The following is a 22,639-nucleotide window of genomic DNA, read 5'->3' as shown; positions in this document are numbered from 1 at the left end:
AGGAAACCAGTTTCTCAGTGAAGAAGGACATGTAGCAGGGAAAGACAATTAGGGGGTGTGGATTGTCTGACAGTTACTAAGGTCAATAATAAGAAACAATGTGACAGGCAGCTGTAATCAAGAGAAACTGGGGTTGAGGGGGAGACGTGTAATCCTGGAGCTATCAGTGAGACAGGCTGCAAAGTGGGTAGGCAGGACATTTGTTACCCGAACAATAAACTGTGCCAATGGCTAGCATGACAGTGGGTCCCAGCCCTCACGGGGCCACCCCACACACTCCCAGCAGCAGTTCTCCCAGATAGCACTGCAGAGAGAAAAATTCCAGGAACTTGGGAAGCAGGAAAGACTAATTTGTGGAAATATGCAGGACACTTGGGTAGGTAAGGATGGCTAGAACCACATCACATGTGTGTGTATATGTATTGAAAGAGAGAGAGAGGACCTATTAGACTTCAGGCTCTATGCTGAATGCTGCGATAAAAGATAACTAGATTATAGACTCTGCCCTCTAGGGACCCTCCAGGGGGGAAACAAACAGCTCTGCAGATAACTATTGTGATAAGTGTAAAAACAAGTTCCGCTGGAGCTCAGAGAGGGAGATGAATGTCACAAATTCTTTCTCATAAGAAGGTTTCCCAGTCATCTGAATATAGCTCTTGACATTCAAAGTCTGTGGAGTCAGGCTGCTTAAGTTTGAATCTTGGTGCCCTCACCTAAAGGCTTTGTGACTTTTAGACAAGTCACTTAACCACTCTGTACCTCAATTTCTTCAATTTCTGCATCTGTAAAATGGGATAGTAATGGCAGTCTGTATGACTGCTGTGAGAATGAAATGAGGTAATATATAAAGCCCTTAGAAGACTGGTTGGCATGTGCCTAGACTATGTACATGTCAGTCTAAGAAAGCCCTTCCTTTCCTTTCCTTCACAGTGCAACCACGCATGCATATTGGGACAGGGCAGAATGCACAAACTCTGGGGCATATAATCATATCTGATCAGTTTAGCCTGAAGGTGGTGGGGATGTTTCCTTCCTAATCAAATGCAGCTGGTTTGGGCAAACCTAGCCACCAGTCCCACGTTGTTGGTCATCTAGGAAGAACCCAGAGATCTTGTTATTTTGGAGAAAGGCAATAAATATTCCTTGTTGACTTAATACCATAGAATTATCTTACAGATAAAAAGTTTGGATCATTCTAGACACATTTGTAGGTCTGGACTAATGAAGGTATAATATTCTGGAATGGTAGAAAGACACGTCACTGACTATCTCATAATTATCTTCTAACAGCCCCTGATGAATATAACATGGAAAATAATCAAAATCATTCTTTTGGGAAATAGCTCACCTGCTTTGGGCTTTCTATTTAGTGAATAGAGCTAGTGTCTTGCTCAGCAGGGGGGAACGCTTTTATAATTATTTCCCTGCAGCAATCCTGTTTGATAATGCAAAGTAGGATCAAAGAAATAGAATTTCCTATTAAGAACTCCAAGGAAAGAATCAAGTTTTGAGTTGTTGCTAGGGAAATCCGAGAGCCTCATGGGGACTGGTGATCCAGTCCTGGAGAAGGACAATTGTTGAGTAAATCCACAGAGAGAAACAGCAAGGTTTCCCTCCGCAATGACTGGCTTTGGCTTTACTCACTCTCATCTCACCCTCAGCTACAGACTCAACCCATGTCCAGCTCTGCTGCTTGGAGTCCATGTTGGCGAGCTCCCACATCCCCACCTCAGCCAGCTGCTCGCTAAAGCAACTATAAGTGTCCAGAGAGCAAAGTAGAAGGCTGAAACTTTAAAAAAAAAATTCAGAGAACATATTCTTCCTGAAAAATAAAGTTAAATAATTAAATAAACCTGCACCTTTATTATTTTTTTAATGTCACTGTATTTTTCCAACCACCCTATGAGAAAAACAAACTAAAGAAGATGTGAGCTGGATTCCTTTTTACATTGTGAATTTCTCAGAGATAGCGTACATTACCCTCAGAACACTTCTTTACTACCAACTTCATGGCTTGTTAGCCATAGGATTGAGCCTTAGTTTACTCATCTGTAAAGTGGAGCAATAGGCCCACCTTACATGCTTTACAGAATTGGTAGAGGAATCAATCGAGATTATGTTTATGAAAGCACCTTGAAAACTCAGATGAGCTCTACAAATACCAGGTGTTCTGTTATTCTGACTCATTTTAGTGCTTTTCAAAAGGGGAAAGGTACGAAGATCAATGTAGAAAAAAATGTTGAAACCTTTTACAGGCGATAAATCTTCTTCTCTGCTACAGCATGAAGCCACACTGAACCATGTCCACTGTTAGGTTAGTTGAAGGCTGTTGTTAAAATAAAGATGTCACTGTTATTTATGGTATAAGGCTTACCTGTTTCCAAATGGGTTTTCAGAAGGCATTAATTTATTGCCAATGCTGTATCTCCTATCACTTTGGCATTTGACTACGGAGGGAATGAGTCACAGAGGAAGGTGAGTTCTAAACAGACTTGGGGACAGGAAGAAACATCTGCATTAAACAGCCCCTCCAGGAAGTCCGGTTCCTGTTAGTACCTGCAGTGACAGGCACTGGACAGCCACAGGTTGGTCAGTGAGAGAACTGTGTCCAGGTGGTCAGGTCTCTTTGAATGTGACCTGTTACCATCCTTCAGCCCCCAAAGAGGTGAGAGGTGTGGGTGAGAGGCTACCAAAACCTGCAAATAGAGCCTGCTCAGTGGCGTAGAGAAGGTCACCTTGAGAAAAGCAGTGCCCTTTAGCTGAGGGGCACAGCCAGCCCCAGGCAGCCTCCCAGGGAGGCAGTGAGGGCCTGACTCTCCTCCACACCTCAGCTCTCTGGGTGGAGGTCCCCTTCGGCAGAATGGGAAGCTCCAGGGCATGGTAACTTCCTGGGAAAGAAAGAAGCTCTGGAGGGGCAAATGAAGAGTTCCAAGACGTATGTGTGCCAAAAGAATGAGTCTTGCACAGCAGTGCACCACAAAGGCGGGGGGAGAAAGGGAAGTTGTACTGAAGGAATAAGAACTCCAGTAAAAGGGAATTGGGGTCAGGTGAGGTGGCTCACACCTGTAATTCCAGCACTTTGGGAGGATGAGGCAGGTGGATCACCTGAGGTCAGGAGTTTGAGACCAGCCTGGCCAACATGGTGAAACCCCTTCTCTACTAAAAATATATAGGCCGGGCGCGGTGGCTCAAGCCTGTAATCCCAGCACTTTGGGAGGCCGAGACGGGCGGATCACGAGGTCAGGAGATCGAGACCATCCTGGCGAACACTGTGAAACCCCGTCTCTACTAAAAAATACAAAAAACTAGCCGGGCGAGGTGGCGGGCGTCTGTAGTCCCAGCTACTCGGGAGGCTGAGGCAGGAGAATGGCGTGAACCGGGAGGCGGAGCTTGTAGTGAGCTGAGATCCGGCCACTGCACTCCAGCCCCGGCGACAGAGCAAGACTCCGTCTCAAAAAAAAAATAAATAAATAAAATAAAAATAAAAATATATAAATTAGCTGGGCGTGATGGCACATGCCTGTAGTCCCAGCTACTCGGAAGGCTGAGGCAGAAGAGAATCGCTTGAACCTGGGAGGCAGAGGTTGCAGTGAGCCGAGATCGTGCCACAGAGGAATTGGACACCATGCCCAAGTTATTTCAGATATAAACCCCAAACCCCCTGAAATGTTCTGCATCCCCTTAGTGGGCTTTTTTATAACCTATGTGGATCCCACATGAACTTTGGGAACCCTCAAAACGTGCTGCTTATCAACGTCCCTCGGAGCCCACTCAGTGCCTTCTGTATTCTTACGTTGTCAGAAAGGCAGCTGTATGTAGCTAAATGGTCAATTCTTGTCTTTATTCAGATTGAACACATTTAAAAGTCCAATATTTTACAATACATATCCTAAATTTAGCAGTTAATAAAAGAACATTTGAATTCCATTGGCACCTCTTTTAACAATAATGAACAAAGATGATGCAGTATAACTTAATGGAGAGCAAAATGCATTTTGTCAAGAAAGTCGGAGAAAGGGAATTTAAGAAATTATGTATCCTGAAGAACCATTCTCTAAAGTAATGAGGAAGGCTAATCTGAGCCTTACTGACTAAATAACTGCAAAATAAGTTAAGCGATAAGAGAAAATCTTTTATGTTTTTCAGGCTGAAATTCATCTTTGGGGCCAATTGCAACTGCAGATGTCAAAGGGCCTCTTAATCATGTTATGCCCTTCTCTGAAAACATTGCTGGCTTGGCTCTACAAGCATACGGATACAAAGCAAATTTCTAAAAATGCCAATCAAGGCTCTCTGACATCTTCTTAGTACGCTTCATCCCTGAACACAATCACCCCTACGTTGTACTATCCCAGGAACCAAGCCCTTCTACAAACATGTCTCTACTCTGCTTCAACTGCCTTTTTTTTTTTTTTTTTTGAGACGGAGTCTCGCTCTGTCACCAGGCTGGAGTGCAGTGGCGCAATCTCGGCTCACTGCAACCTCTGCCTCCCGGGTTCAAGCGATTCTCTCCTGCCTCAGCCTTCCAAGTAGCTGGGACTACAGGTGTGCACCACCACACCCAACTAATTTTTGTATTTTTAGTAGAGACGGGGTTTCACCATGTTGGCCAGGATGATGTCAATCTCCTGACCTCATGATCCACCTGCCTCAGCCTCCCAAAATGTTGGGATTATAGGTGTGAGCTACCCCGCCTGGCCTCAACTGCATTTTCCATTGCCTCCTCCTTTCAAAATCTTTCTCATTCTTCAAGACCCAGCTCAAAAGTCACCTTTTCCATCAGTCTTTCTCTAGAGAAATCTTGCATCTGAAATGCCTCCTTCTGCTGGACTCCCAGAAAAAGTTCCCATATCTCTGATATGGTACTCCTCATGGCCTGCTATTTATTCTTGTTATATGAATATCTTTCTCCTAGTCACATAGGGAGTTACCTGAGACTTCTCTATCCTGACCTCATCATCTGGAATGGAACGTACTCCCGTTCCTGGCATGCAATCAGTGTGTAACTGAATTTAATTAAGCAGGTTTTGCTCCGTATACCAATATTCTTAGAGCTCCCTCAAACTTCAGGTAGAAAACAGTTACGTTATTTCATGCACTAGAAGGTATAATTCACCTGCTTGTAGTCTTTGGGTCAGGGTGGTGCTATTTAATGCTCTAAAAGACATAATGTACACGATGAAGTAAATAACTCCTTTAGACCACTAGAGCTGAACTTTTTAATATGTTGCCACTTCTAGCACACAAGTAATCTGAAGAAATGGATGGCTATCCAATATATGAAAGCAATTATTTGCTTACTGCTGGAAGGATCAACTCCAATATAGTTATGCTATATAATTGGAAGCAGCATGAATTTGATATTTGAATCTGTCATTTGACATTTTTAGGGCAGATAAATTTATCTTGTATTCTGGATGTGGATGAGTATAATTTTCAAAGGTGACTATTCCTAAGATTTGTTTGTTTCTAAAGGGTTTCAATGTTCTAAGAAAAAAAAACCAAGCAATCAGTTCCTATATTTACAGTTATAATTACTTACAAGTTCTGAGCCCATGTCTAGCACATATTAGTAGTGTTTCCAGAGCTTGATATCCAGATATCCAGTGGTCCATCTGCTAACATGTTAATATGTGACCAGTCCCTTATCTAACAGGCACACAAGAAGTATGTATGTATTATTTTCAGTGTTGATCGACTTTAAGCCTTCATGAAGACTGACGATGGTCCCTTCAGCAGCCATACTTCCTTGCATTTGGCCTTGGGACTCCAGTTAATTCTGCTGATTTTATAACCTTTGCCACCCCCTCTCCCACCCACAACTCCTCTCTCCCCTCCACCATCCCCCTCCATCTGGACTTGGATACCGTCTCTTCACAAAATCTTCTCCAGTCACGTCTCCCACACTCATCTCTGCTCACCTTTAAAACACTAATTTTAAATGAGTAATGTTAATTCAACACATAAAAATGGACTGGCTTGCCTTGTTCTTCAGTTTCGTGTATATTAGCCTAGTCTTCTCAACTAGATTATAAGCTCCATGAGGGAAGAGGCCACTTCTTATATTTCAAACCAATTTCTCAATCTGTTCTAAGGGATGTGGGCAGGAAACAGAAACCATCAACGGGCTACAGTCTGGCTGGCAATCTTTCTTGCAAAGAAACTTTCTTTGCAGTTGTATTAAATGTAGAAAAGAAAAAGATGAAAGGTAATATGACTCTTCAAGAAGAATAATTGAACAGCGAACAGTGACACGCTGTTCTCCAAGCTCAAGAAACACAGATGAAAAATAGACATTAATGATAGCAAAAGGTCAGGTGCTTAGAAGAATTTCTGACCAAAATGGTGTAGATTAATTAGGAATTCATTATTTATATCCTACCTACTTCCCAGGGATAGAGGCAGCTGCTGAAGGGAGGTATGGTGTCTACTACTGAACTGAGAGCCTGGAAATATGATTCAGGACTTAGTTTGGCTCTAACTTACTGTGCATCTTGGACAAATCATTCCCATACCCTCATCTATAAAATGGAAATAATCTCATCAATTCTTGTGAGGATTAAATGGGATCATATACAATATGTTTATGTATGTGTGTATGTCTATTTGTATGTTATATATGTGTGTATATGTGTATTTGTATATGTTATATATGTGTGTATATATACACAATTATATATAATTGTGTATATATACACACATATATAACATACAAATACAGATATACATACATAATTGTATATAATTGTATATATACACACAATATATATACTATATATAGTGTATATATATACTATCTATGTATATATATACAATTATATATATATAATTGCCAGATGCTTTACAGATGTTAAGAATTCTCTATAGCCTATAAAAATCAAATAAATTCTCACTTAAATTAGGCTTCTATTTATCATAGGGAAATCTAGTTCATGCATCATAAAATTTTAGATCTAAAGTTACAAGACAGACTTTCTATCAACATCTGCCTAAAAAAAAAATAGACGCCTCCCACCCCCAGCAGTAGATTTGCCCAGCCTTGCCAGTTGTATTGTAAAGTGGGAATTCCAACCTAGCTGACCTCACCTTCACTTCCAATCTTCACTTCCAGTCATGATATTCTCATTACTCCCTTGGTATCATTCCCTTGATTGATACTCAAGGTCCCATTTTCCAGTTGAAGAAGGAGTCTCTGTGAAAGGTAATGCCAATTAGAGTTCTCCCAGATAGTACAAGGCAGAACCCGAGGACAAGACCAGAAGCTGGGTCCCATATACCAGCCACTGAGGTTTCTCCTAATCCACACTGACACGAAGCCATGAACAAACTGGGCTGACCGCATGTGCTGAAAAATGAGTGTGGATCCATTAGGTTCCGAACCATAGACCCTTCCTGCAGATTCCCACATGGGGACACATCAAAGAGCACATGGTCAGGGGCATTGGGCAGCTGCACCTGGTGGGAGGCGGCACCCGGGTTGGCCCAGCACATCCTCCCACACCATTCCATGTCCTTGTTGACAGCTCTGGGCCAGCCATGGAGTCCTGTCTGCTGGGAGTTTTCTGCCCTCGGGTTCTTTTCAGAAATCTGACAGGCCCAATAAAGGCCCAGCGCTGATGGAGAGAAGCTGGCTCCGAGTTCTCCCAGCAACCCCATGCTGCCTCCAGTGACACAATGGGGCCGGCTATAATCACATTACACCCTCATCTTTCATAATTACCCTCTTTCTCCAAGTGACAGAGCATCCCAGTGGCAGGGAGGAAGCTATTTTTAAATGAATTCTACAAAAAAAAAAAAAAAAAAGAGTGTCATTTTCCACAGACATAATTCTGGTTTATAAATCACCCCTAAGAACAGAGTGGGGACCACGAATGGCAGAAGCTGAAAAATCCAAATCAAGCACCAACCACCCAACCCCGGGAGGTCACTTCTCCTTCCCTGCCCAACAACCTTCACACTCATTTCATTTTCCCTCCTGCACCTTTTCTTTTTTCTTTTCCTGAGGCCCCTCTGGCCCATGTTGGTCTTCTCCACCCCATTTTGACTCTGAAAAAAAACAAAAAGAAAAGAAAAAAGCTCAAAGGCATGTGGGTACCTTCTGGCTACTTCTTTTCCTCCTCACCTTCCCAGACCTTCCTCCCAGTCTCTCAAAAGTCAGAGGAGTTCATGTGGAGGAGGAAGAGGAAAAGAAAAACAACTTTAGGTAGGACACAAGCTTCAGCCAACCTCGGTGACCCAAGTCTCTCCCCACAGGCCTCCTAGAGGGGAGTGAGCACCTTATTAACTAGGCACTAAATCAGCCTTGAGAACGATCCTGTTATCCACCTCTTACAGATTACTCAGAGAAACCTCTGGTGTTGGCCGTGATAATTATATTGATAAGGAAGCTGGAGGAAATGAATCAATGGAAGTGCACGGATCTCTTGAGTATCAATCTATCGAATTACTGCAACTCTCTTGCACTCCCATTTGTAGGGTCATTAACCATCTGTCTTCCTCACAACTATTAGTGTATCGTTGAGCCCTGGGTGTATTATCTATCCCTCAGGTTTATATTTTCTCACTCTACCTGCGAAACTCTTATGTTTCTCCACCAGCCTAGCACTCTTCCATTTTTTTTCTCCTCCACCTTCTCTTTTTTTTCCTTCCTTCTCTGTTTTTCCCTGTTTTTCCCATCTTAGTCCACTTGGGCTGCTAAAAGAAAATACCGTAGACTGGGTGGTTTATGAACAAAAGAAATTTATTTCTCACCATTCCAGAAGCTGGGAAGTCCCAGGTCAAGGTGCTGGCAGCTTCAGAGTTCGGGGAGGGCTCACTCTTTAGTTCTTAGGTGGCACCTTCTAGCTGTGTCCTCACATGTAGAAGAGGCAAGGAGTATCCTTATCTCCCTTTTATTTTGAGACAGGATCTTACTCTGTCACTCAGGCTGGAGTGCAGTGGCACAATCTCAGCTCACTGCAGCCTCAAGCAACCCTTCCACCTCAGCCTCCCGAGTAGCTGGGGCTACAGACACACACCACCACGCATGGCTAATTTTTGTAATTTTTGTAGAGACATGGTTTCGCCATGTTGCCCAGGCTGGTCTCAAACTCCTGGGCTCGAGAAATACACCTGCCTTGGCCTCCCAAAGTGCTGAGATGACAGGCATGAGCCACTGTGCCCAACTCTCTCTACGTCTTTTATAAGGGCACTAATCCCATTCATGGGAATTTTGCCACCATGACTTAATCACCTTCCAAAGTCCCTACCTCTTAATGCCATCCTCTTGGGAATTTCAGCATATGAATTTTGGGGGGACACAAACATTCAGACCATGGCATCCTGCTTCTCCTACAACCAGTTTATTTCTTTAACTGGCCTATTTTGGTTCGAGTCCTCGACTCTTACTTATTCTAGTCTCTTTGACTCATCTGAGATACAGGAAGAGAGTGCAGGGCAGAGAGGAGGCTCTGCTAGTCCCCTCGAGCCTTCTAAGTTGTTGCCTTTGCAGACAGGTTTTGCATCTCGTTTAAACATTACCCACTGTCTCATACCAAAGACACAGAATGGGTCCCAGAACAAGCAAGACCTCTTTAAAAGAGATGAACATGTCCAATGCAGCCCTTCCAGATATGCCACAGCATTAAGCCAGGCCTTTCTCATGGCAAGCTGCAAATTCTGTCCAACAGCATCACTAAAAAGTGCTAAAGAGGCCGAGCGCGGTGGCTCATGCCTGTAATCCCAACACTATGGGAGGCCAAGGCAGGTGGATCCAGAGTTTGAGATCAGCCTGGCCAACATGGTGAAACCCCGTCTCTTCTACAAATACAAAATTAGCTGAGCGTGGTGGCACACACCTGTAATCCCAGCTCCTTGGGAGGCTGAGGCAGGAGAATTGCTTGAGCCTGGGAGATGGGTGTTGCAGTGAGCAGAGATCATGCCACTGTACTCCAGCCTGGCCAACAGAGCAAGACTGTCTCAAAACAAAAAAAAAAAAAGTGCCAAAGAAAGAGGCCACCTGCGGAACAGTCAGCATTCTTGGCAGTACAGAAGAATAAAAGGTGGCCACAGAGAATGAAGGCAGAAATGAAGTTTTCAGGGACACAAGAAAGAAAGCCACTTTGAAATAATTAGTGACATGAGCTTAGCAACACTACGGACACATTGATTAAGTAGGCATTTAATAAACATTAGTTTCACTTCCCCCTTCAGCAGGCCTCCAAGAAAGTGAGAAAAATGGAGCACCTCACACCATTCATTCTATCTTCTTTCTCTGCCTTCCCCTAGAAAAGCAGCACAGGAGATAAGCAGACAGGTTGACAGTGGTGTGACAAGGGATGGATTGTCATCCATCCCTTGGGTAGAACTGGAGCGCAGGACATATTGGGAGATCTCAGAGAAGTGAATGAAGCCAGAGGGAGCCCATGAAAGGCCATGGGTTTCTATAACTGCTGGCTCAGTGGAGAATTGTTCTGGAAAATGACAAGTTTAGAAAATGTCCCCCGGCTCCTCTAGGATCAAAGTTTACTGGGTTACAATTGCTCCTGATTTCAGGGACACTATAGAGGCTGGAGACTTTTAAATAAAGAGCCATCAAACAAGCCTCCTCTCGAGGAGAGACTGAAGCAATTTCTGAGGAGATAGCTTGAATTGGTGGAGAAAACATTAATCTCAAAGTCATCCCTGTCAGAAAGTCCTAAATCTGAACCCAGGGGGAGAAGAGTGTTGACTTGTAAGAGCTCTAAGTCTTTTCATGAGAATGGTATGTAAACCCTAATTAAAGCTGGCTGGAAAACAGACACTGAGAGCACAGACCATGGTCTGCAAAATCTGGGTTCAGTCTTGGCTCCTCTGCACAATAACTGTGCAATCTTGGTCAAATCCTTTGACCTTTTCTGAGATTGATTTTCTTCATCTTAAATAATGGAGACAGAAAGAGGACCTATCATCACAGGAAAATCACCACAGGGCCCTGCTGGTTGTCTGCAGCAAGTCTGATTGACTGATGCCCCATTCTGATTGGTTCCCGACCAAACCACACCAGTCGCTAAATATCTTGACTCTTAAATATCACTGTTCCCTAGCTGATAGGTTGCTGTGAGAAATAAATAAAATAATACAAGGAAAATGCTTAACTTGGCCCAATTATTACTAGTATTTGTTATGGGCTGAATTGTGTCCCTGCTTTCCTAAGAAGGCGTGTTGAAATCCTAACCCCCAGAACCTCAGAATGTAAACTTATTTGGAAATAGGGTCATTGCAGATAAAAGTAACTAAATTAAGATGAGATCACACTGGAGTGGAGTGGTTCCTCTAATCCAGTGTGACTACTATACTTTTAAGAAGACAACCATATGAAGAAACAAGGAGAACACAGGGCACAGACAGAAGCAGACTGGAGTGATGCATCTACAAGCAGAGGAATGGTGAGGGATGCTAGCAGTCACCAGCAGCTGGGAGAGCAGCATGGGGCAGATTCCCTCTCAGAGACCTAGGGAAGAATCAACCCTGCTGATGCCTGACTTGGACTTCTGCCACCAGAACTATGAGAGAATAAAGCTCTGTTGTTTTAAGCCACTCAGTTTGTGATTATTTGTGACGGCAGCCCTAGGGAACTAATGCCATATTATAGTGGGTTGGCTCCTCAAAGCCCACTAAGACCAAGAATTTATAAAGCATCAGGAAAGAGAAGACATCAATGTTCATTCTAGCCCAATCGCTCATCTGATGCTTAACATCCTTTCTTCGGCACTCTCATTAAGTAGTGTTTCCACTTGTACCTGAACACTTCCAGTGACCAGGAAGTCACTACTTACCATGACACCCAGATAACTTTCATTATTAGCAATGCTAGTCTGTATATTGACCTAATATCTGTTTCCTTGTAGATTCTCCCATTTGGTGGAAACCACTTCCCTAGGACCTTTTGCCATATACTTAGCATTTTACAACTCTTCAAATACTTGCATTCATTGAACAAGCCATGCTCTTGTACATACCATAGTTTTAGCAAATGTAAGTTCTTCTGTGTGAAATGAACTTTGGCTTCCTCCACCTAAAGAACAATCCATTAAAGTCAAGTTTGGTACTATCCCCTGATAGAGTAGGTTACATGATGGGAAAAAGCAATCCCCAAATCTGGGCTTCAAACATCAAAAGATTATTTCTCATACGACATGTTCTCACATGACATGTCCACTGTGAGTCAGCAGGAATCTCTGTAGTCACCGGGGGACCCAGGCTGGCAGAGCAGAGCGCCATCATCCTGAACACTGCCAGTTACCTCCAGAGAGAGAAAGCTCTAGGGTGTCTCCTATCAGCAATGTTAATGTACCAGCCCAGAAAAGACACCCACCACTTCCTCTCACAATTCATCGGCCAGAACTAGCGCCATGGCCTCGCCTAACCAAGACAGGGCTGGAAGATGCAGTCCTCCTGGAAAGCCAGGCCAGAAATATTTGGCAAACGGCACTGACGGCCACCCCACCCACTCTGCGTGCCCCTCCCTGCAGCCCCCGGCAGAGTTGTTAGCATCTCCTCCAGCCTTCTCAGAGAAGGTGATGTATTTGTTAGCCATGGTAATTATCACATTGCATTGTCGTTATATTTACTTGTGTTTTCATCTCCTCCATGAAAATGAGAGTTTCTCAAGGACAGGTTAGGGCATAATAAGTGTTTGATATATGGATGCATTTGACAACAGTGACCATCTATCCAGTGTAAAAGCCAAATGACTTACAGGGGTTTACAAGACTGGGCATGGCCTGGTCCCCACTACTTCTCTGACCGTATCTCCCCACAGGGCTCCCTTGTTCATTTGGCCCCAGCCACACTATGCCTCAAACTCACCAGACCGGCCCCTGCCTCGGAGACTCGAACTATTCCCTCACTATCTATTCAGCTCACCACCCCACTTCTGTTGGGTGTCCTCTCAGCTGTCAGCTTCTCAGAGAAGCCCGTCCTGATCATGCCCCACACAATGTCGACCGGCCCAGCTCCCTCCATAGCAGTTACCACTTCTTGACACAAGCACAAACTCATGTGTGTTGCATTATCACATGCTAACTATCACATAATTTGTATTATATAATACATTATATATGACATATATAATTGTTTGTGGTATTTATTTATATGCCTCAACCCCCCCACCCACATATACTTGAATGCAACTTCTAAAAGAAAAAGACCAGCATATAGTAGGTACTCAATAAATATCTTTCAAATGAGTGAATGATAAATGAATAAATGTACCCCCTAAGTCTTCACATCTTTGGACCAAAATCCTAAACTTATCCCTCTCATATTATAGGATTTTGAGTCCCTCTAACAACCTAGGCACCTAGAAGTGGCCAATGATCAGTGCAGTAAAGAGTAGAACAACATAGCCCCTTGTCTATCTTTTGTCTTATATTTTAATTAATAAAGCCTATGTTTGAATAAGAGTTCAGGGGTTACAAAAATCACAGTGTTGACTGACTCAGAGCAAGTTTAGTTATTGACTAAGATATTTAGTGTTTTTTACACATAAAACTGTACCTTTTCCCCTCCATGTAATTTTGTAGCTGTCACTTTGGACCTAAAAGTGTAGGACCTAACATTTTTCTTTCTTAATTTCCCTGTCACTTGTCTTCCTTTTCATTGATAATGTCATTTATTCATTCACTTATTTTGAATGTCAACTAGGTGCAAAAAAGCTGTTAAGTGCTATGGGGTGCTATGTGATCATTTTCCAATTCCCAGAAGAAAAAATTATTCAGCAATATCCACATGCATCAGATAAACAAACTTTGCTTCAGTTAGAAAGATAGCTAAGACCCCGTCTGTCTGTAAATGACTGATAGCAGAGCCTTTCAATGATAGGAGGGCTCAAGAAAGTGATGCTCAAGAAAGCCATGCCTAGAGAACCTAAAAGTGAGGAGGCAAGTAGAGACTTGGATGAGAGGGGGCTTTAGGAGCTTACAGGTAGGAGGGCAATTTGATCCCAACATGTCACTCTACCTATCCCCAAGATTTATTTACCTTGTCTGGAAGTGGCCAACAGAGCATCTTCTCTCACATTGCTCCAAGGATCTCACCCATCTTTGGACAAGGCTATGTTAAGGATTGGGCTTTTCTGCTGTCCACTAATGGATAAGACATTTCATATGTTCCAGTGATTTCAGGGAAGGTCTTGACTAGGGGAAGAATCGGAACAATTATTCCACTTGTCTGCAAACAATATTTATTTATGTCAATTAATGCTGGGTACTGGGTAAATATTATACAGATAATAATTCCATTAACCCTCCAACCTTGTAAGATAAGTACCATTATTATTTCCACTTTACAGATAGGGAAACTGAAGCACAGAGCAGGTAAGGGAAACTGAAGCACAGAGCAGGTAAGAGAAACTGAGGCACAAAGAGCTTAAGTGATCTTCTCGCAGCTAGAAAATGAAAGAGCTGAGGCTTGAACCTAAACAGAGACTCCATAGGCTCCAGAGTCTACAGTCTCAACAGCTCTGCTCTGGTCTGCTCCTGTCCATATTGCAAGCAGGGACAGATAATAGTCAGTATATAGTAAGGGCTGAATAATAAGGCATGATTTTATACTAGGTACTAATACAGGTTATTCCTAATAAAATCAACCCTCAGGCATTGTTCAGAACTGAAATTGAACAGACTAGTATCTAACTTGAGGATAATGGAGAGGGATTAAATTAGTTGGAGAATGATTTAACCTTTTGCTCACTGAGCATTTTCTCATGAATTCGTCTTTCCATCCTTCCAGGGATCCACTTATCCACTTATTCAACAACTATGCACTGAGCACTCTCACCATCCTGGAGCGACGGTCACACACTGCAGATAAGACACAGTCTGACCGACAAGGACTTAGCAGTCCAGGTGAGGAGAAGCAGGCAAAGCAAGCCCATGGTCTAGCATGGCAAGTGCTGTCAGAAGTGGGGCCTGGAAGAGAGGGATATGAATTCAGCCTGCATTCGGGAGAATAGCTGAGGAGGCAGGAGGGAAAAGATGAGAGACAAATGCTCATGGAGAAAAGAACATTGAATCTGACCCTAGGAAAATTTTCTAATCACAATATTCCTGGGAAGATCTTAGAAATTACACAATTTCCATCAAAAGCAAGAGAAAATGGAATATTCTTTTCAAGAAAGGCCCTGGGACATAGTAATTAGTAATACAGGTTTTGGAGTCAGACCTGCATTCAAATCTTAACCTCTCTTGGAAGAACTTCCTCCATTAGAAGATGGAGCTAATCATAGTGTCCCATCACAAGGTTGTCCGGAGGGTCATGTAAGCTCATGTGTGAGGGGCTCAGCACAGTCTGTACTGAGTACAAATGCAGTAAATCCTAGTTGTGACCTTCTTCTCAGACGCATAGTCACACTCACTTGGTCCCTTAGTCCTTAATCTTCTTAGTAACTCTTAGAACTAAGGTTTGTAAATCTCTTTTCTGTTTTGCATAGAGAATACAAAAGGAATAAAATTTCTGTAAACCTGATTTGCATCTCAGTGAGTTTATTGTACTCTATGGTTCTTGGTGACTAGGTAACCAGCAGAGGAGCTAATTCATTATTTTACCAATTTAAACAGGAACTTGGAAGAAAAGCATCTGGAGGTCACAGAGCACAAGGACTATACTAACATGAAGATTTAAAGAAAGTTCAGCTCACACAGCCATAGATAATCACAAATGTACCCAAGGATTATTAACAATCACAATTACCTGGAGCTATATTATTTACCTGGCTGGTTATTCTGAAGACAACTTGTATGAATAGATGAGCTGAGAGGAGCTCATGAAGTTGTTTTGAAGTGGCTGGCAGAGCCCTTTTGCAATAAATATCTGGGGAAATAGGAGAGGACACCCAAGGCTCCCTGGTCCAATTTCTCACCTGGAAGAGAAAAGAAACTCTGAGTACTCCTCAGAGGAACAGCCCATCCACAGGGCCCCAGCCCCCAGGCCTCATGTTTCCTCCAAGAACCACTTGCCCACCATGGGACCAGACCCGTGTGTTCCAGATAAGCCTTTTGAGAAAACAAAATAGTATGCAGAAGCAGTGTCCATTTTCAGGGGTCCAGTCCTCTAGGGAACAAAGTCCTGGGCCTTTATGACATTGGGCAGCCACTGTCCCTTCCTGATGTCCCCCTTGAAAATCTCTGGCTACCTATTCCTGAGCTTTGTAGGCTTGTGCAGAGCCATGGTGCCAAGGCATAGGTCTCAGAGGCTGTCTCTTTCCTTGGTTTCCCTTGCAGATTCCCACAACTCCATGCTGTGTGCTGCAGGCTGGTCCTGAACCCAGATCTCTGGCTGAGAGGATGGGGGCAGATGGGGAAACAGTGGTTCTGAAGAACATGCTCATTGGCGTCAACCTGATCCTTCTGGGCTCCATGCTCAAGCCTTCAGAGTGTCAGCTGGAGGTCACCACAGAAAGGGTCCAGAGACAGTCAGTGGAGGAGGAAGGAGGCATTGCCAACTACAACACATCTAGCAAAGAACAGCCTGTGGTCTTCAACCACGTGTACAATATTAATGTGCCCCTGGACAGCCTCTGCTCCTCGGGGCTAGAGGCCTCTGCTGAGCAGGAGGTGAGCGCAGAAGACGAGACTGTGGCAGAGTACACAGGCCAGACTTCAGACCACGAGAGCCAGGTCACCTTTACACACAGGATCAACCTCCCCAAAAAGGCCTGCCCATGTGCCGGTTCGGCCCAGATGCTGCAGGAGCTGCTGAGCCGGATCGAGATGCTGGAGAGAGAGGTGTCAGTGCTGCGAGACCAGTGCAACGCCAACTGCTGCCAAGAAAGTGCTGCCACAGGTAGAGTTTGGGAGCTTGCAGCGTGGTCTCAGGAGGGGAAGGAGAGGGCTGAGCAGAGAGGGAGAGTGAACAAGAAGGACCAATGCACTTCCAGCAAAGACACACTCCCAGGAAAACCCTGGCATCTCTTCACACGGTCAAAGGAAAAAAGTGCCTTAGTCTGTAGCTGCTGGTTAATATGTCTCTAAGATCTAAATGCACTTCTTCCCCGAGGGATTCAGTCCAGGGATTTTCTACACTGCGTAACCAGTTTGAAATACATTAACCTGATTTTGGGGGGATGAGTCAGGTAACGGTTCATCGGTTCAGCACAGCAACTTCGATGGCGAGCAGGGAATTTGATGTCTGTCTTCATTCATCTTTGGTTTTCACAAGCTGTTGAATTAATATCTATCCATGTTAACCTGAGGGACTAGAGAATGCAGACGCTCTGTTCACTCAATCACAGCCTTTCTCCCATCTGAGTAGATGACAGTCATTAAAGTCTCGGAGGACCTATCCCCATCTTCTCCAGTGAGATGGAAGTTTTAGTCCCTGCCCCCTCAACAAGCACTCAGAAGCGTATGCACACACACACACTCTCTCTCACACACACACACACGCATGCACGTATGCATGCTCACACACAACACACTCACACAGCTTAGTGCACCCTCCGAAAGGCTGAAATCTCAGGGGATTTACTTCTAACATTGCCCACCCCTAATTACTAACCCTTATGAGTTATTATCTTTACCTCTCTGCAAGACATAATTAAGTCTTCAGAGTCAGAATTTCCAAGTTCAAATCCTGAATCTGCTGCTTCCTAGCTGATGATCTAAGCAGTTACATATCTGTGCCTTCCTTTCCTCATCTACAAATGGTGCTAGACTAGAGCAACAAGAAGTTATTAACAATGAAAGCACCTATTCAGATGTCAGCCTGGCTTCTATAAGTACTGTATAAGCATCAGCTGTTAATGCCAGTGAGTGGGAATTGTATGTATACCCCTTTGGGCACAGGTTTTCTCTCCCAAAAGGTACCTTAGACCCCATGCAATTCAGTTCTTTGATGACAAGAGACATTTGTCTTGAGTTCAAGCACTCACCTCTATAGGGTCCATGATCTCAAGGCTTTCAAGGGATGAAGGCTGGAGGTGGCAGAGTGAAATTTTAACAGAGTCTAGATGGCCTGCAGCTGCAGAGGGGTATCAGACACATTCACCCTGAGACACAGCAAGTCTAGAGGCAGTCACTGAGGACTAAAATATTTCATGGGTTCCTCTCACATCCTTCTCCTCCCCATAACCAACATTATAAATTAAACAATCTGAAGAACAGAAGAGCAAGTCCAGTTCTACTGTGCTTCAATGACAATGGTCAGGTCAGCTCATCTTTTCAACGAAGCTGAATGGGGAAAGTCCTAGGTTTCCATGAGCATGGACTCTGCAGCTCAGGAACTTGGGACTTCTGTAAGTGAACTTTTTGCCAGCCTTCCACCAGGATCCCTGGCAAATGTGGGAAACATCTGCAAGGAAGAGCTAAGTTAAATAATGTCAGTAAAGTATATTTTCATGGGAGCGGCATGAAGTGGCAGAATTAAGCAAGGATGTAACTTACTGACTTCATATCCTCAGGGCCAAGTGCAAAGAAGGATGCCAGCAGGTACTCCATTTGTATTTCTTTAGTATGTTTACTTGAATCATGCTAGGCAGATAAATTAGCCACTGTCGTTATCCCATAGTAAGGGCTAGGACAGAGACATGCATAGAATCCCAAAGGGGTCACAGCAAACAGTAACTAAATGAGAGTGAGGTCCTGGGGAGTCTTTGAAGTAACCCTGGCACTGGGTTTTGATGAATGAACAGAGTGAGTCAGATGGCAGGCAGGGAGGGAGCCGGACGGGTTTGTAACATGTAAGACCTTTCTCTGCACAGTGGACTCAGTGCTCAGCCTACACCCCCTTAGGTCCCTCACAATCCCATAGCCAGCACCTGGGCATCCTGGTCAGTGGGCTGTCCTCAGTTTGTTGGAAACTTCTTGGGCTGCCCAAAGAGCGAATGAGGGGCTGGGGGATTCACATGCCCTCAGGGACAGACCTTAACCCACAGTGAAATGTGACCTTCACTGCCCAGAGCGCCCTGCAGAACTGAACCCAAGTGACTCTCCTGGGACTTGGCTTGATAACGCACCTGGGCTTGAGCACGTTCCCTTCCTGATTGTCCATTCTTCCCTACCAGTTTTTTCTGGGAACACCTTCCAATAAATCACTTTTACATGGATCTTTATCAAAGACCTACTTCTAAGGAATCCACCCTAAGACACCTTAAAGGTGAGCTTCTGGAGGACAAGGGATCAGATCTCATTCATCTTTGCCCCTAGCCCTGTGCTAGGCATAGACAGCCCATGTTAGGTGAAAATATTTATTTTTATTTTTATTTATTTATTTATTTATTTATTTATTTATTTGAGACGGAGTCTCGCTGTGTGGCCCAGGCTAGAGTGCAGTGGCCGGATCTCAGCTCACTGCAAGCTCCGCCTCCCGGGTTTACGCCATTCTCCTGCCTCAGCCTCCCGAGTAGCTGGGACTACAGGCGCCCGCCACCTCGCCCGGCTAGTTTTTTGTATTTTTTAGTAGAGAAGGTGAAAATATTTATTACATTGGATGTGTACCAAACTATGTTGAGCTTCACTCTCAGCAACAGAAATCTGGTCAGAGAATGAGTAGAGAGACCTTTGCCCATCCTTCCCCAGCACCATTGACAGGAGAGGCCACTGCTGCTCTTTGACCTTCTCCTTGACCATTCCAGGACAACTGGACTATATCCCTCACTGCAGTGGCCACGGCAACTTTAGCTTTGAGTCCTGTGGCTGCATCTGCAACGAAGGCTGGTTTGGCAAGAACTGCTCGGAGCCCTACTGCCCGCTGGGTTGCTCCAGCCGGGGGGTGTGTGTGGATGGCCAGTGCATCTGTGACAGCGAGTACAGCGGGGATGACTGTTCCGAACTCCGGTGCCCAACAGACTGCAGCTCCCGGGGGCTCTGCGTGGACGGGGAGTGTGTCTGTGAAGAGCCCTACACTGGCGAGGACTGCAGGGAACTGAGGTGCCCCGGGGACTGTTCGGGGAAGGGGAGATGTGCCAACGGTACCTGTTTATGCGAGGAGGGCTACGTTGGTGAGGACTGCGGCCAGCGGCAGTGTCTGAATGACTGCAGTGGGCGAGGACAATGTGAGGAGGGGCTCTGCATCTGTGAAGAGGGCTACCAGGGCCCTGACTGCTCAGCAGGTAGGCAGGGGAACTCTCTGGGGTGTTTGGCAAGGGTGGTCCAGCAAACTAGCTGGATGCCTCCAGTTAACTTGGGAAGAAAGATGAGCGAGAAAGTGAAGTTTAGGCAAAATAATTCTCGATTGAGTTGTACTCATTTGCTTTCCGAGAGAGCTGATTTCTTGAGTCAATAACAATTGATGAGGCAGATTAAAGGGGATAAAGAGTGGAAATAGGAAAAGGTCAAGTTCAGGCTGAAAGCTGGATTGTTACCCCTGAGACTGGGAAAAAGGCAATGGTAGCAATGATGACAACACCTTATTGTCCTTGAGGTGGGGGAGGGTAGACAGTGAGGTCATGGGACCATCTTAGGTAAGGCCATTCTCTAACTCTGAGGTATCCCAAGCGTTCCATCCGCTCAAAATATCTCCTTCATCAGTTGCCATATTCCAGGAACGCCTTACACAATGCTACTGCAAGAGATGGTGGTTGGTCTGTGAGGCTCTCTGATTATCCTGGAGCTTACAGATTGCAAGATGTTATTAATTTATGAAATGGTTCTAGTGGAGCAGAGTGTTTTTAGACGAGGATTTAAATCTAAATAGGAATAAAGTACTAAGGACTTTGGGTAACAGCTAACATTCTAACAATTAGTACAGAATATTAAAAGAGTATGACTCTGTTCCAGATGACTATCTAGCAAATTAGAACCAACCCTATGTATAGTCTACAATGTCAAAGCTGATAGAAAGATGATGTCCTACAATGGGGATCTAAACTCAACAGAGAGAAAAAAAAAAAAAAACGGTGTCTCATTGGGACTGATTCTCTTTTGGATGCAAATCAGATTATGTTTATTATTTCACTATAGCTCATCCTCTTCTGACTAAATCAGTGACTATTGCACATACATTTGTTTACATTCTAAACAGTACAGATTAAGTGGTTGGTCCTTTCCATTTAGGGCTCAGAGAGCCCACTGGGATTATTTAAAATAAAAAATAACAACAAACAAACATTTTAAACCTTCTAATGGAGCAATTTTAGGAATTCTCTGATAAGTCATGTGACATCAGTTGAAGGGGGAAAGCCTGGTACGCCAGGTTCACCAGCTTTCTGTAAGCCAGAGTTACTCCTACATGGCAGGCAACGTTCCTGCACATTTAACTTCAACTTAAATTATTTTCAAAAATCAATGGTAATAATGAAAAGAAAAACAACAATAATGCACTGTGCTTAGGGAAAAAAATTTAATGTTCCTTACTTTTTTCCATATCCAATTATTTCATTTAGCCTCCCAATTTTGTTTACTGAATTGAAATATCTTTCTAAAAATATAGTCACTACACCAATTATCCCAAAGTGAATTTCAAGCAGAAATTAAGCCTTATTGTTTCTGAATCCAAAGTCACTAGGCACCTTCTGGGAAGCCAGGCTGATGCATGGCCCCAGTTCCCATCCAGGGGATCAGGCTCCATGAGGCCCCATCTGGAGGACAGCCGGGGTCAGTGTGGGCCATCGCTGTGTTGATGCTATTCTGTAGCGCACATGCTTCTTAGTAGACTCAATCTTTGGTGGTCTGGATATACCTGTCATATTCTTGACCCTGCCTTTCTACAGGGATAGGTTCATTTGCAAACAAAATCTTGATCTAATCCAGGACTCACACTGAACCCTCCTGGCTACCCCAGGGAAGACACAGCAGCTGCTCGCATAGCTACAACTGGGTTGAGTCCAAACTATGAGCACGTTACCTCCGACATGGTACCTCTGTGCTGCTTGAGGAACACTTCAATAGGCCCAGATAAATTACTTTACAGGTTCCCAAAGCATGTGAAGAAGGACAGTTGCATAATCTCCATCTGTTTCTATAGCAACCCTAGAGCCACCACTCATTTGCAGGAGGTCTACTCTTAAGGCCTGCTTTTTAAACCAAGTGCTACAGGTCTCTTCCAGAGAAGTATCTAGGTCATTATCTAAAGTGCTACTTTGCTTGCTCTTTGTGAAAAGGCTGTAGGAGAAGGGGCTATTTATCCACTGTTTGACGTTCCTGGCCGGGTGCACACACCACAGCACTATGTTCCCATTGCCCATAGGACTGAGGAGAGGAGACAGAAGGGTTAGGAAGGTGAAAACACTGAAAGTCTCAAAATATACTTCCTTATAGGGCATTCTTTTCTCTTTGGAAAGGGCGTAGAAAATAGCTGCCCGTTGTGTGGATTTCATTCTGAGGCCCCCCAGGTCTGCAGCACTTGAGCACAATTGAACAATGTTGCCAAGGTCACTACATTTGACTCCTAGCCTTGATCTATCCTCATAGTGTGCCAAGGGACAAAATCTCAAGACTTCCGCCTCCATTTTCTGCCCATGTACAGATAACAGAACAAAACATTCATGAATATGAGAACTTAAAACAGGCCTTAGAAAGAAGCTTCTCATTTTACAGATTTAAAAAGCAGCAGTCAGTGAGACAGATTTTCCCAGAGCCAGACAGCTAATTAATGGCAGAGTAAGAAAAAGAATCCTGGTCTCCTACCAGCTTCTAGCACTCTTTTATCTTCTCTGGAATGCAAAGTAGAATAGAATTGAAAA

General features: G+C 44.1%; 1 protein-coding gene across 3 annotated transcripts in view; it reads left to right on the top strand.

Annotated features, from left to right (window-relative positions):
• The window catches only part of TNR (tenascin R), a 425,799-nt gene that overhangs the window by 319,775 nt on the left and 83,385 nt on the right, over nucleotides 1-22,639 (top strand). The window contains exons 3-4 of one of the 3 annotated variants that reach the window (XM_033199012.1): nucleotides 16,242-16,803; nucleotides 19,592-20,068. In XM_033199012.1, coding sequence (XP_033054903.1) covers nucleotides 16,305-16,803; nucleotides 19,592-20,068 — 976 coding nt within the window. In that variant the 5' untranslated portion in view covers nucleotides 16,242-16,304. Of the gene's footprint in view, nucleotides 1-15,921; nucleotides 16,804-19,591; nucleotides 20,069-22,639 lie in introns of those variants that run through there. The other 2 variants (XM_033199011.1, XM_033199013.1) reach the window with 2 other exon arrangements.

This window comes from Trachypithecus francoisi, unplaced genomic scaffold (assembly GCF_009764315.1).
Source record: "Trachypithecus francoisi isolate TF-2019V2 unplaced genomic scaffold, Tfra_2.0 Lachesis_group5, whole genome shotgun sequence".
Taxonomy (NCBI): Eukaryota; Metazoa; Chordata; class Mammalia; order Primates; family Cercopithecidae; genus Trachypithecus; species Trachypithecus francoisi.
Note: the sequence above shows the minus strand (reverse complement) of the source record. Positions and strands in the feature narration are given on the sequence as shown.